This window comes from Gymnoscopelus braueri (genome assembly GCF_963280865.1).
Source record: "Gymnoscopelus braueri genome assembly, chromosome: 13".
Taxonomy (NCBI): Eukaryota; Metazoa; Chordata; class Actinopteri; order Myctophiformes; family Myctophidae; genus Gymnoscopelus; species Gymnoscopelus braueri.
In genome coordinates, this window is record NC_137615.1 from 38,162,635 (window position 1) to 38,178,944 (window position 16,310).

Sequence of the window (16,310 nt, forward strand, 5' to 3'; positions counted from 1 at the left end):
AACTCCTGATATAATCTCAAATGCTCTCGTTGATATACACATGGTTCACTGTCTGGGTTACAATCCTCTGTCTTTGCATAAGGGCATTGGTGGGCGACTAACTCTCTGGCACGGCTGCCCAGGCGAGCTCTCAGATTGAACCAACAGATCCCAATCATCTGATGTCTGAAAACCACTCAGGTTCTTGAATAATACATGACTCTTGCTCCTCATTCCAGCCAGTATGAGATTCTTGGAAAGGCCCTGGCAGACATTCCAGACAGGAATGACCTGGGTCCCGACTCGAGACAGCCAACTCTGACTGATGCTCTGGGAGATAGAGGTGAGAGATGGGGATCTGGAGGACCATACGCTGGATGGGCAGATATTGGCAGATCACTAAGTCAGAAGTCCCATCGACGATTACGCTTTTCCAATCTCCTTGGCACGGGAGCCGCATTGGAGCTGGAACTGCATACTGATCCACTTCAGTGTGCTGAGGTGGGGCCGGGCGGGGGGTCGATAGGAGAGGTGGGTGTGAAAACCGGTTGTCTTGTTCTTCGTTACATTGGTTTAGATTGCACTAGCTGCCCATGGTGGCAGAACTGGTGCAAAGTAATCACAGTATTAACCACTTTCATCCTGGTGTCCCTATTTTGGGCATGTTATAGTAGGTGAAGATTTTCAAGGGGAGAAAGGGTCTCTTTACCATTGATCTGAATTGTATTCATTTCATTGTTTTTATTTTCATGTTTTTTCTTGACTTTTTATGCCATTTAGATCTTTGAGATGTGTCAAATATAAAGTGCTAATATCATTTATTATTATTATTATTATTATTATTATTATTATTATTATTATTATTATTATTATTATTATTATTAAGATTTTCCAATATTTCCAATATATTTTTTAAATAGCGAAAGTAGTAGAGTAGTACAAGCTCACAATGCGTTGCAATGCTACACATTGTGAGCCTGTATATCGCCTATGTTCGCTATTTAACGTTTTAACTTAAATGGACTTCAAACTCAACCCTCATACTACCTTATGGCTGACAATAAATTAGTTTTATAAAGTTCTGTCAGCACGGCCCTTTTACATCATGACTGCAGTCACCAGGGACAGCAGCATACAACGGGCGAAAGTCACTTAAGTTCCTGAATTCTTCCAGGATTTCTACAGGACAATGGAGAGGATGTGTGCTCTGATTACAACCACTGGCCCACAGTACACCCGTAACAATGGCAACGCACATAAACATGGGCAGCACCCCACAACATTTCCCACTACACTACAGAATCTAATTCAGGAGCTCTCTCACAAGTACTACAGCCTCCACATTGTGCTGCTGCAAGTATGTGCAACCCAGCTGAGTTCTAAATGATGTAAGTAGGTTGGAAAACTGTGTCACGCTCGGTGACACACAGACAAACAAACCCTGTGGGAAAGATGTCAAGATTCAATTCAGTCTACAACTTCTCTGTCAATTCAACATTATGCAGGAACGCTTAAGTGAAAATAAGATATCTACAGTCAGTGCGACTGAAACAAAAACATCCTGTATGACGCAATACAATATAGCAGTAAATCCTTGATATAAATACAGAGTAGTAGAAAGTAGAAAGATCTTTTAACCACTCTACGTTGTTGTACGACTAAGAGCAAAAATAGCTGATCTACAATATCACAATGCATCGTACCAAAACGCGTTGTGAGCTTGTAGATGTGCTAACTTAGCTATTTTGGAAGAATTCGAAAAGTTGTGTAAATTAAAAAAATATTTTTTTTGCCTGCAATTAAATGCCCAAAATAGTGGGTCTTTGTATCATGCCTGCAAATCTTTTCATTGCCTGACTGAAATACGCACCATATTGCTGCCTACTTCTCTGTCTGGGTCCCATGACTGACATTCCATCAGCAAAGAGCCACACAGGAACATCAGGATGTCTGTGTCCTTATGTTAGTCTGTAATGGTCTGTAACATAGCTCAGTACTGGTGAACTGGCGTGCGGATCCTAAGTCGTTTCCCTCCCAGGTATAGGTGGGATTGTGGTTGGTATGTGTGTAGTAATTGTTCCCTTCCCTTTGCACACCCACTCGAACCTTTCTGGCATGCACAAACACACACACGCACCAAGGGATGCATACGTAAAAAGGAGCGACACGTGCAGACACACACACATGCATACTGACGGCTCCGGTGACAGCTCCTTTCTCTTTGACAGATGACTGTAGCCGTGTGGAAATAGCCCACATTCCTCTCATTCTGAAACCTCCCGGGCTGGTCCAACCAGCCCTCTAGAGCTGCACTTCCCCTACTGTCTTTTCTTGATTCTATCTCTTCCATCTTCTCGCTTCATTCCTTCGTTTTCTATTAAATCCTTTCACTCTTCCTGTGCTACTTACTTGTTTGCACCCCTGTCTCTCCCTCACTTTGGACTCACGTATGCACAGACGCACACATTACTATACATGTCGGTTATACCTTATAGTTTCGGCTGGAAAACTCTCTGCCCTGCCATCAGCACACCTAATAAAGAAATCCAACTACCAAAAGGGCCCTTTCTCCCCTTGTAAAGGCCCTATTGGATATCTATTACCCTCATCTCCTGGCCCGTGGAGGGGATGATGGGATTTTGGCCTGTGTTTCACATCAAATCAGCAACACTGCAGCAACAGCAGTAGTACTATAGACTAGAGTGATGTCCTATTAAATATGGTCCATTCACTCTGATTCACATTCACAACTTTTATGAGGCTACAGCAGCACTTAGGCTGCTGACTTCAGAGAGCCGACTTTGTAGATAATCGGTTTGACAAAACATTATTGCACTAATTGCAGAGCTGATTCTTATAGCTTTAGTACATCAATCTGACTATAGCACATTATTTGTTGAAAAGCTTCATGCAAGGAGAGTGACATAGGCTTACACAAGCACAGACTTGTGGAGTTTTTTTCCCATTTAGTTTAAACCAAATTGATTCTTGTCTTCATACCACAACAGCACAGAGCAGCCAAAATCTTCCAGTAGGATCTCTTCTAACCTTGAAGTTATCCTCCGATTCATAAAGATTAAACGGATTATGCTATGTACGCAGCCCAGCCTCACCCCTCCCACTTTATCACTGTAACCTCATGACTCTGGTATTAGTAGCATTGATTTAGCACTGGGCATAAAACACCCTGATTTATTAGTACTCATATTTCCCTTCTAAACCAAATGGCAGCAGAGAACTTTCCATCACCGGCCAAGTCAGGCGTGAGACATAATTTCGATTTGCCACCAAATGAATGCCTTTTTTGTTCTGCTTAAAGCGTGCATTCCCTCCATTTATTCAATTTCTATACTACTTGCACTGGAGATGGACGGATGTGGTAATATCAGTTTAGTTGTCTCGAACATCAGGAGTTGTAATAAGGGGAAGTCAGAAACCATAAAAAACAACAGAGGTTAAAAACCCTCTCTGTGTAAATGGAGACAACATCTTCCCACTCGTCTCTTCAGGATGGACCACAAGCTGCTAAGACCATCAGCCTGCTAAAGACATCTACCTGATCTGAAAAACATGTTGTTGCCACTGGATTCCGCAGAGGGAGAAAAATAAAGACAGTATCTTTGAGAAAGCATGGATCCACAATTCACCTCTTTGGTGATCTGTATGGGGGAACAAAATAACACAATATATCTAATATCAAATATTTCCTCTTTAAATACTTTCAAACTGGCGTCCATATTTTGGGCATGTTATTGTTAAGTTAAAAAAGAAAGTTCTTCAAAAATAGCCAAAATAACAGATCTACAAGCTCACAGATTGAGTTGATCTGCTATTTCTGCTATTCGTCGTACAACAAAGAATATAGGACTTAAGTGGTTAACTGGCAATAATATTTTGTCAATTACAGTATATAAGAGTGACCTGTTGCTTATATTAGCTGCCATGTCAGAGGAGGCATCCATCCAAATATTCCTTTCATGAAAAGTAGATTAATAATCAGAGGGTACATCAAACGCAACCCAGCTGTTTGATTCTTCAGAGCCTCTGTGGTCCCCTAAAGCAATCACTTGAAGCTCAAAGCCTTCTTCACGGCACCCAGCAGTCACAGTGACTTATTCATGCCTGGTGCAGACTACAGTTCCACTTTAAATGAAACTTCCTTTTTCCTCTGTAGATTAAAAACCCTTCTAATGGAGCTATTTTGTGTCACAATCCCTGGACAAATTAGATTAGTGGTTCTGGCAGCAGGATCCGTTTTTCTTTATCTTTGCCCAATTATCAGCCTGAGTGCCAGGCTTTGATTATCGTTGTTGATCTTCAATTTAGATATAATTTCCTCCACAGTAAAACACAGAGATATGAGACTCTCTCTCAACTAAATGCACATTTTTTGTTACACCAGCTGATTTCTGGCTCTTTTTTTTTACATGTGCGACCAATAAGCATGCTGGCCATCTGTGTGTCTGCCATCTGTCGACTGCAGAAAACCGGAGACCTGCTCTTATCTTATCACAGTCTCCATCCTGCTACTGTCTCCGTTACAGAGGAGAGAGACCATAATCTAGGAAGGAGGATGGCTACAGTATTACAATCAAACAATTAAAAACCTTCTCTTTACTACACACCGTTTGTACACAATATGCAAAGTGCATAATGCATAGTGTTAATTGTGGGTCATTTGGTTCCATTTAGAACACTCTCGGAGTGACATAATAGCCGTGAGGAGTTTACTGTCTAAGGCAGTGTTCTCAAAGTGGGGTCTGGGGACCCCCAGGGGTCCTTGAAGGGGTTCTTCTCCTCTGGGGGTCCCACTACCTGCCACAATTTTTTTTAGATGGGGGTCCACAGCCAAATAGTGTATATCAATTTGGGGGTCCTTGGCACAAAAGAGTTTGAGAACTACTGGTCTAAGGCAGGGGTTCTCAACTTTTCTGAGCATTGAAACCATTCTGTCTTAAAGGTTCAACTGAAGTACCTCTTATAATTTAAATTTTTGCTCAGTATGATTTTTATTTTTAAATTTGCAGTTGAAAAAGGTAGGCTTCACATGTAGTGAACAATTACAAGTGTCAGTCTCACTTTAGACACATTCTCACACTTTTATTACAATTATAAGTCATTAAAACCACATTTTTGTACAGAATATTAAAAATACAAATTTTGCAAGTCCTATACAGGCAAGTACCCTAGGGGTAATGAATCCCTGGTTGAGAACCCCTGGTCTAAAGGGTGAGGCATTAAAACTAACCTGCATCCTGCAACTACCCTTTTGCCTTCTTCTTAATCTTCAGCATCCAAAAACGGTCTAGACACAGAGGATTCAACTATTGCACAATGACACCCACACACAGAAGTTTGAAAGCAGGCACGCGTGGGTGTTCTTTGGCCTAGCTAAGCCAGGAGGACTTTTCTGTATGCTGAGTGTAAAGTGAACACTAGTGAGATACTGTAACGGCAACGTAAAGTAGCACAGCTCCCTACTGCCTTAACAATATCTGCAGCATCCACAATGTCACCCTCTCCTACCACCATGCATCACTGATCCCGGGGCAGCCTAACCTCCGGATAAGGCCATTTAATCCTCTATCCACCTTGTTAAACTGATACTCGTGGAAAGCTTTGAGAGGTGCAAAACTATTGAAAAGTTATTATTTGCAATTATGACTTATACTTTCATGGGGTACACAGTAAAATGTGTTAATTTAACTCAAAAAGATTACTCAAATTAAATTAAATTACACTGATTTTATGTGTATTACCTCAAACTAAATAAAGTTTATTTGAGTTTCAGGTATATGGCCTTGACTGAACTTCGATTATAAGGTCCTCCACTCTCGCTCACCGTCAGTACTAGTGTGAGGGTCCTCAAACTCTACGTAGAACCCCCACAGACCAGTGTGACTCACTCAGGAAATAACTGGAAAGTCTCACCAGTCACCAGTCTTATACGGAGGCCCCTGCGCAGACAAACAGAGCTCGCCTGCGACAGAGGAGAGAGAGAGAGAGAGAGAGAGAGGAGAGAGAGAGAGAGAGAGAGAGAGAGAGAGAGAGAGAGAGAGAGAGAGAGAGAGAGAGAGAGAGAGAGAGAATCTTGCTGCCAGGTAACAGTGCTGCTGCCTTTTGTTGTTGCCTGTGAGCTGGAAAAAGACATTAGAAGGCAGAGAGATAGCTCATAACACCAGTCAGAACGCCAAGGATCACTTTGTTACACAGCTCATACTGTAGGCTGTAGGGTGCTGCGTTACTGCTCACTAGCGAGCCTGGCTCTTTAGCCGACTGGCAACGTACGTACTTTCGGATCCAGGGGTCCCGGGTTCGCCTCCCGGCCAGCGCTAAAATAATACCTTTCAGAAGACCAAGGATCACTTTGCTGCACAGAATATGTGGGTGGTATATATGTGTGAGAAAGAAAGTAGTGGTTAAACTACTAAAGAAACTCTGAGGTACTAAATCTCCAAAGTTACAAAATGAAAAAGCCTTTATTGAATTGTCTGTTCCATTGGCAAGCCACTCTGCCTTCACCAGGGGATATGTTTTCATACTTTATTGATGTCACACTAGTATTGTGGGATCCTATAATATGATCTGAATGTTATATGTATTTTAGATGGCGAGTGTATTTGTCTTCAATCTGAAGAAGAGTCTGCTTGAAAAAATACGGCAGTTTCAGTCCCTCCCTGTGTGGTTTACTTACTATATTGTGGCTCTAGTAAGAAAAAACATAACTCCTAAACATGGGCCTAAAGTACTGTATAAGAGGTCATAATAGAACATTTTGTGAAAACTATTTTGTTAGAGACACTGTATAGACTGTTGAGTCGATCCAAGTGTTGGCATTAAATGAGGCGGAAAAAGCCCTTGAGTTATTTACTCTTGAACTTAAATATTTGTGGCTGATCAGCATTCAGCATGTCCCTTTAAGACAACTAACTATTAAAGCATCATCAGGTTTGATGAACAACTCATGCATTAAAGAGAAAAAAACTGTAATAGATACTAAAGGAACTGACTTGAGTGAGAGAAATACATTTACAAAGTTAAACACAAAGAGGAAGAAAGCATAATATGCTTTCTTCCTCTCCTGAATTTAGTTTTCATAATATTATTATGAAAACTAAATTCAGGAGAGGAAGAATGATTGTATCATACTTTGGAAAACCCAGAATGAAATATTGGGGAGTGTAAAGTTGACCGGAGGTCGAGACTCCAAAAACAGTCAGAAATGCTCTCTTTTGTGGTCTTTATTTCGCCACTTCTCCTCCACCAAGTCAGTGCAGCTTTTTACAGTGCATGTATCGAATAACAAAAATAATACTGGCCAAAAAATACGAAGATAACGAACTCAGGAAATTAATGCAAAACTTAACAAGAAAAGGGAAAAGAACAAAACAAAGCGCACTAGGCTACACCCCTATGAGGGGGCCCTGGCAGCTCTGACTGGGCTCTCTGCCTGCCCAAACATAACTGAAGCTCTGACTCTGCTGTCTCCTTTTTATAGGAGAGGATCCTACCACAACAGAGGCAGCAATTAACCTTCAAAAATAGCTTATCTACAAGCTGACAAATATAACATGAATAACCCAACACATAAATAGATATGGTACTTTCAGACTGAACCCCATTTTGTGTTTGAATTCATTTCCATAGATAATATAATACTTTGCCCATAAACATTGTGAAACACCCCTCCTCCTCTACAGTACATGGCACCTTCCACTGGGACCTCCCCTACTTAAGCTACATGGTTTGGTCCATGGTCTGTTTAGCAGTTCAACCCACAGTGCCAGTACTGCAGAGGAGTTACAGGTGACAAACAATGAGCAACTCCTTTTTACCACAGGTTACACAATAAACTGAATGTTTTATCCCTGTAAAGTCTGTGTGAATTACTTGTGAATTTGTGAATGCATTCAACAGTATTGACATTATAGTATTGACATTTGGTTAGGACATATCTGCCACACTTCCCACAGTCACTGCTTCCAAACCGGCCGGTCTTGATTATGAATCGGACGCAGCTGTGTGGTGTGTGTGCGTGAACTGCCCTTAACCCCTGTGTCTTTATATATAGGGCACGGGTTGCCCCGTGACAGGGAGAGCCAAGAATAATGCATCTTCTTTCATTGGGGTTAATGTGGTTTTCTTAACAAAAGCAAAGGACACTGCAAACCCATTTCAATAATCATTTTGCAGATAAAGTTGATAAGTTAGGAAAGTAAAAGGGCTCCCCTAGTGGGGGTAGTATATCATTTAATCCCGAAAACAATTAAACCAATTCTTTTTTTTTACTTTAATTTTTTATCCCGCGATTTTTGTAACCCATTTTTTTCACCCGGTGCCAATTTCCTAAGTGATCCTGGGCGCTACACCAGCCCTACACCAGCATTACACCAGTCCCCCACAGTAGGGAGGCCAGGGCCGAGCTCATGCTTCCTTCAGGCATGAGAGCCAACTGACCTTCTTGTCACCCGACAGGGGGGAGTTTCCCTGGTTGGACGTAGCACGTGGAAGGAACACGTTATTCCAACCAGTTCCCTTCCCCTCCATCAGGCGCCCCGGCTGTCATGGGGGAGGCGGTATAGCGACCAGGATTACTACATGTTTTTGTGAGGGTATTAACTACCCTAGGAGACACGGGGAGAACATGCAAACTCCACACAGAGTAGGCCCTTTTGCCGACCCCACCTAGGGTATGGGCGCTGATGACGCGGAGGAGAATTAAACCAATTCTATCATTAGAAACGAACATATGTTTTTGCCTTTCAACGTATAGACATTGGAAAGGTATAAAACAACTTGCTAAGCAATGATAATGATCTATGGATAATTGGATATGTACTTAAAGGGGGCCACACCATGAATTTCATTTTGGGGGGGGGGGGGGGGGGGTTATTTTTTGGGCTCCCCAGTGTCTCTTGTACCCCAAAAAATATTTTTTTTTAACATTCAGTCATTCATTCTCATTTCAGAGATTTTCAGAATGGGCGTGTCTGAACAGGCCATTTCAGAATGGCAATGCAAGTGACATCACTTGCCTTGCCATTGCATTGATGATGGCCAGACAGAATTGCTCAGTAGCCCCCCCCTGCCCAAAAGGACGTTTTGGTATTGCAGCTGAAAGTGCTGTATAAGCCAGAGACAATTGACTTGGGATGAGTATATCTGAGTGATGATTTAGGCTCAAACCTTTTGAAAAAGGTTTGAGGGACATACACCATATGATATTAAATATCAAATATTTTTTTAAATTCATGGTGTAGATCCTTTAATACACGAACTCTAGTGTCTAGAGTCTATTCTGGACATGTCATAATAATAGGCAAACATTTCACCCAAAATAGCAGATCTAAAAGCTCAAAACATGTCATGATGCGTTGTGAGCTTGGGGATTTGGTGTAGAAAAAGGACAGTGCTATGTATAGACCCTGGGGACCCTGGTGGGACCCCACTTTAGAACCCCGGTCTATAAGGTTTAAGTTGTTGAATATAATTTAATTGCCAATATTGTCAATATTTTCAACTTGAAGGAGGAATTGTTTTCCTAGGTTTGGACATCTGCCAAGGTTGTACCTCAGCTGAAAAACAAACACAAAGATTCTCAGCTGACCCACTACTATTCAAATGTTGAGCGAACGTTTTCATTTAATGAATTGAACTCTGAGTTGCATTTTGCAGAATGCCTATAAGGCAGGTCACTCTACTCCACATACAGTAGATCAGAATAAAGCTGCAAGGCTCACACTGCCCTGTCCGTTTAGGTGTAAGGCAAATGCAGAGAGAATGCATGATGCCAGTCTCTCATGGCTCAGAGGAGCACATTAGCACAATTGCAAGAACCCATATGACCCTAACTGACCTGAGTGGAATGCATTTGGTGTGTTGTGATGTTTTATTTTTTACTTGACATTTACTTGACTGAACCCGTTTCTTATCGAGACTTGACTTTTGTTATTTACAGTACTGTCTTGTTATATAGGCTTGTGGGGTGGGTGATGGCTGAATTAAGTAGTCACACCTTGCCTGAGTCAAAGTACAGTAATTAGACTAGGTGTGCACACATCTGTTGCACAGGGGATAATTCAGCCATCCCCACACACTCAAGGGACAGAGAGAGCATCTGTCATGACACGTTTTTATCTTACCTTCAACATCTTATTAATATTTCCAAATAACATCACACAATGTTTGCCATGCCTTAGTTGTAACCATACCGTACGTAGAGTATGTGGAGGATAACTTGTCATGACAGAGGCATGGTCTCTCTCCCTTTTTGTGTGGGGATATCTGATTTATTATGTGTGCATTAACGATGCACAACAGGTGTGCATTCACACCTCTCTCAGAGAGATTAGTTTGACTCAGGCCAGGTAGGTATGACTGCTTAATTCAGGCATCACCCACACCACAGCACACAGCTACCGTTGTTATTTTCTTGTTTTGTGTGCACCCCAAGGCAATTTAAAGAAGGAAGGGAAACGGTCTATTCCATGGCATGCATGCACCATAGACACACTGGGAGGCAAGTAAATAAAAGAAGACATAATACCCATTGTTTCTTGCTGTCTTGTTTTTTGATGTGCACACTATATCATTTTATTGATGTATCTAAAGAGCTAAAGCTAAGGCTGTCAATAATCAACAGTCTCGAGATGACACCTGGCACAGTCAGAAACTTACTCTGTGCTCTTCAGATCATGTAGTGTGCACATCAATGTTTTCCTAAAGCGATTATTTTAGAAAGCTCAAAGTCTTTCAAAAGTAGTGTTTATTCATACACTACTCTTGTCCATACGGGTCTAATTGACCTCAATGCATCAAAGATTTGGCTCCACTTTGCCTGTAAGTGCAACAAATCTGCCAGCTGGAATTGCCAGACCAAGAAAGTTACATACATGCCCTTTCCTTCTTTACATAGCCTTGGTGACCCCAGGAAGACTAGTGACCGCTAAAATAAATAATCTCTGTGCATAACAAACTGAAAACCTGGGGCAACAGTTATGAACATAACCTATTCACATAAATAATTATTTCTGTGTAAGGGTGCAACTAAATGAAATTTAGAGGAGTTCGGCAGCACATAATCCTTTTTACTCACCTAGCCCTCTCCCTTTAGGGCTATAGCCCTACACTATGTCTTTCATCAAGAGCAGAAAACTTTACTTTTATAGTTGATGCAGTTAAAAGTCAGTTTAAGTAACACAACCAAGGCTAAAGGACAAATGGTAAACTCAATGGTAAAGTTCTCAATCAATTCTCATATTAGACTGTTACAGATTTCTGCACTGATTAGCATGAAATCCCAACCCACCCAGTCCTCAAATAGAGTAAACGATCCCTCAAACTATTACAACATTGCTTGCCATCCTTTTATAAGCACCAGATTTGACTGTTTTTTTGTGTGTTTGTTTTCAGATTTGACTGTTATCAGTCAAATCTAGTGGAGCCCAGTCAGCTCACATGATGCCCAGCACCAATGTACTTATGTTTACATACTAACCCATAAAGCCTGTTTGCTCTCCTTAGCCACATGTTTAAACAATGCAAACAATGACCATTGTTGGCATTGCATTTGCTGCAACGGAGTAACTCAGGTTCAAGTACTACTGCTTGAAGCAGAATTACTCCGCCGCAGCTACCAACAATTTAGCAATGACATTAGCAAAGTGTTTAACAGCAGCATTTATAATAACTCAAATTATTTTGTTAGTCCTTAGATATTTTACAGATAATAGTGCTTTATAGTTTACATATTGAGCAATTATTAGAAGGAGGAAGTATTACATTTAACGATCGAATTCTGATAACACCAATGTGTTGTGCCCCCGCCAACTTCTTATTATGAAAAATATATCAATGTATTTAAAAACTACAATTCCAATTACAGACATAGACCTGGTCGTGAAGAACATGGAACGTGGAGTTAAATAGAGTTGCTAAAAATACAATTGAGGTTTCTGAGGTTAGTTCTATCTGTTGTGATGGAAGAAGAATAGATGGTTGTACTGATAAAAAGATGGGATGAAAGAGTAGGCTAGGCTAATATGAATGTGGTTTGCTAAAACTTAGTAAAGACCTAAAGTATAGAGATGGTTTAGGCCTACTCTTATACAGTAATTGCAGTAATGCATGTTAAGTAAATTAGACCCATATCTTTGGACAAGTAGCTCTAAAAACCTGCTAGGAGTGGTTGCGACAACTTGCCAAGTTTGCTATTACCTGCATTTATTACACATTACGTGACCATTCCCCCTCTATTAGGTCAATGCCCTGCTACAATTATGCTATTAGGCGAGCCTTACATAAAGAACGGGAGCATGATCTGGCAAACCTGGTAAACTGTTAAAAATGCACATTTCTCACTAGAAATTATCACAAAACACATTCTAATGCCCAAACTATCTTAAAATGTAGCATTTTCCAATGAGAAAAAAAGGAATATAAGCTATTTCTTTGGTTTTCACCTAAAGAAACGTGACAGCACATGTCTGATTACAGGCCTTCTTTGCCTACTAGTAGCCCATATACTTTGGGCTGACGTGTGCTGCTAACAATCAAATCAGGGGTCATAAGGCAGCTGATACGATTTGAATATTATACAGATGCAGCGTGATATGCAAGATATATTAAAACAGCAACAGATCAGACATGATAGCCAAGGCCAACAGGAATACCATACTTCCTCTTCAGATGGTTCCAGGCAGATGAAATTATAACTGCCACAGTGTTTGCCATTTCAGTTATTTGAATGGCTGCTCTCATTTGAAAACGAGACCACCATTTCCTCATAGGTAAAATTGAAGGTCTTTGGCACGCAAGGGGTCAGAGGCAGAGTGTAGGAAATCCGGGCGCCTTAACATATGAGACATGTGCACTTTTAAGGCCTTCTGGCAGCTTACAGGCATATGACAGCCACATATCCTCCGGACTGTGGAAGAGTGGAGAGCTGCTGATGCTTTCAATATTACAGATTGACTTTAGCTCGAGGGAGGACAATAATCACTTGCTGTTACTTTGGTTTAGGGATTTAAGGTCCACCCATGTCAAGATTAATGACGAAGTCAGTGTGGGTTTACTTTGCATAAAAGCACCTCAGGATTTCCTTTCAGAAGTGAACCCACGTAGTCCACCCACACAGGACAGGTCCTCTGACAACCTGCACTGTGAATGTACCACAACCCAAAGTGCAAACGTTTGCTGTAGCATGCGTGGTCCCCTGCGACTATGGAAATGCAATGTTTGTGGCGTTATGGCAGCCAGAGCCACCACAGTCATTCAGACAGTGGGCTCTGAGTGTTTTGGATATTGTTTATTTGGAGCTCTCTACGGCACGTATCTATCTAAAAAATATATATGTATGTTTTCTCTGTTCCTGTTATTAAATTAAAATTAAATAAAAAAGGAAATGCAATGTGTGACAGAGGTCAAAGAAGCAGTTATGTGTGAAGCGCTAACTGTGAATGCCTGACCATCTAAAATACCCCCAGGCCCACTTTATTTGTGTGTGTGGCTGGGGGTGTCTGTGCTCGTGCTTTACCATGGTCACTCACTACCCACTTAACGCACTTATCAATCATAGCCAATCATTGTCTCCCAGTGCAATGACATGATGCCTCATGAGACATAGAGAGAGAGAGAGAGAGAGAAGAGACGAGAGAGAGAGAGAGAGAGGAGAGAGAGAGAGAGAGAGAGGGAAGCAGAGAGGGAGGCAGAGAGGCAGAAAGACAGACAAGACAGGAAGAGACCGAAAGACAGAGAGAAGAGGACCCAAAAATCTGGCATTGGTCGGGTTCTACTTGAGATGTTCTCTTTACATCTATGCTCCCAGTCCATGAGTCCAGTCCTGGGGAAAGGGTCTGGTTACTGATGGCCTCCTGGACCATTCTTGAAGGTGTCACCCTGAGCAAGGTCTGTCTGCGAAGGCTCAAACAATGTATCCTCAAGGCCATTCACATCCTATTTCACGCTCCCCGACAACACATCCTATCTCTCATTGATCTCCTCGCACCCAAAACCAAACATATAGCGCGACTCTGAGGTTATGGCATTGGAAAAGGCCCCCTGAAAATGAGTGAGTGAAGAGGCAAAAACTGTGGTTACACACCGTACAATCAATCACAAACCAGAGAACTGTTACGCTGTCTGGAATAAAGATAAACACACAAGGGATGGTATATCTCTCTTCCCACACTTTTCTCTTCCTAGGCTGTGTTTCTGTCATGTTTGTATCCTGTTTACATGTGCGAGCGCGCGCGTGCGCGCCGTGCGCGCGTGCGTGCGTGCGTGCGTTGCGTGCGTGCGTGCGTGCGTGCGTGCGTCGCGTGCGTGCGTGCGTGCGTGTGGGTGTTTATGTGTGTGTGTTTCCCAGCTCCAATAGGGAAGTGACAGCCAGCAGCCCGCGCCCCTGACCTATAATCCACTAACTGTCATCCGTATCCCTCCCCACTTGATCCCCTCCATTTGTCTGTGAATGGAGAGGGCTCACGGACCGCACTAATCCTCTGTGTGAACTCACGTGCGTACGTCCGCTCAATCACAAACTGAAGTGCATGAGCCATGTACGCGTGCAGGCACGCACACGCACACAACCGCCCACACGCACACACCGCACACACAGACGCACGCACGCACACACACACACACACCAACACACACACACACACATACTCACGCACACGCACACACACGCACGCGCACACGCACACGCACGCGCACGCGCACTTGAAACTATTCTTATACACATGTACGCCTCCACACACAATAAATAGTGGGAGTGAGTAAACGTGAGCTATGCACAGCTGGGCCGAACCCTGCACCACTAACCTACTTTAAGCAACACTCAGGTTTAAATCTGCAATCTGTAAGTTGTACTGTATGTCCAACAAGGGATTTGAACCCTGGTCTGGTCTCCCATGCAAGCGCCGACATTTCTAGTACTGTGCTAAGATGGAAAGCCCGTTTGGGCAGGAGATATATTATGCTTTGAGCTTCATGCAGTACCTCTTGCCAACCAGTAGTGGTCCTACCAGCCCAAAATGGATCTAAATGTCTCAATAGAAGAGCAGGGACACCACTTCCAGCCACCACAGTTATGTTGGATATATTGTAGTAGCCTACATACAGATTGGCTAAAATAATGTTTTATTTGCTAAAAGAGATTGCAGCTTTAATTATGTTACACTTCATCGTACGAAGGTGATGCTCCCCTGAAAACAACTGATTGTCGGCAAGCATCATCACCATCATACAGCAAAGTCAAAATTAGGCCTTGGACTTCCACACGTTTCCCTCTCTGGATCTGTGCCATTGCACGCCCACACACTCTCTCTCTCTCTCTCTCTCTCTCTCTCTCTCTCTCTCTCTCTCTCTCTCTCTCTCTCTCTCTCTCTCTCTCTCTCTCTCTCTCTCTCTCTCTCTCTCTCTCTCTCTCTCTCTCTCTCTCTCTCTCTCTCTCTCTCTCTCTCTCTCTCTCTCTCTCTCTCTCTCTCTCTCTCTCTCTCTCTCTCTCTCTCTCTCTCTCTCTCTCTCTCTCTTCATCCTTCTGTTTCCTTTCCATATACAAACACAGTTAAACACCTACATACTGCATACAGACATATACAGATCAGAAACAGACATAGACAGAGACAGCCAAACACACTCATAAACGTACACTCATGCTGACAGTTTTATCTGGCCTCCTGCTGAACGGTACACAATTGCGTCTGAGTGAGGAAAGAGCTTGTGTCAACACATTGTAACATTCTGAGTGTTCATTCAAGATTCAATTTATTTTCATTGTTACATCTTGTGAGACAATTATTTAGTTATGGTTCCTCAAGACATTGTAGCAACAATAAGTAATAAATAATAAATAATAAATAATAACAAATACATTAAAAAAGGAATAACCAAAGAATAGCAGCAAAGGTAAGACAGGAAAAAGTTTGCTGTGTGCAAGGTTCCTACTCCTAAACAGAAAATATATATATTTACATGTATCTTATCTTAACTGTAAGAGTGTACAACTGGAACCAACTTGACCAGTAAAGGGTCACTCTCGGAGTTACAAATGGATCAATAAACACGCAGGATTTGACTGTGCAGTACCGGGAGTCACAGCTCAAAGCCCCTCTATGCACAAAATCTGGAATACATTTTTTGCATGATGCTGCATCTTACAACAAGGAAAAAAAAGAAGGGGGGGACGGGGGACATGCCTGTTTGCAAATATGTCGTGGTTCATCCAGAGCACGTGGCTCTAGTGGTTCACTGACACACTGGCCCCAGCATAAAGCCACAGAGCGTTACAAATCCCTTCTAAAGAGATGGGTTGGCATTGGAGTGGCACTGCC

At 42.2% G+C, this 16,310-nt stretch overlaps 1 protein-coding gene across 4 annotated transcripts in view; it reads right to left on the reverse strand.

Moving 5' to 3' along the window:
* Positions 1-16,310, reverse strand: part of LOC308099712 (cytohesin-3) — a gene marked incomplete at its 3' end in the record, with an annotated part of 50,357 nt that overhangs the window by 25,512 nt on the left and 8,535 nt on the right. For 2 of the 4 annotated variants that reach the window (XM_080448448.1, XM_080448451.1), the window contains exon 1: positions 1,850-2,092. The exons of the other annotated variants lie outside the window; for them this stretch is intronic. In XM_080448448.1, coding sequence (XP_080304574.1) covers positions 1,850-1,892 — 43 coding nt within the window. In that variant the 5' untranslated portion in view covers positions 1,893-2,092. Of the gene's footprint in view, positions 1-1,849; positions 2,093-16,310 lie in introns of those variants that run through there. 4 annotated transcript variants of the gene reach the window in all.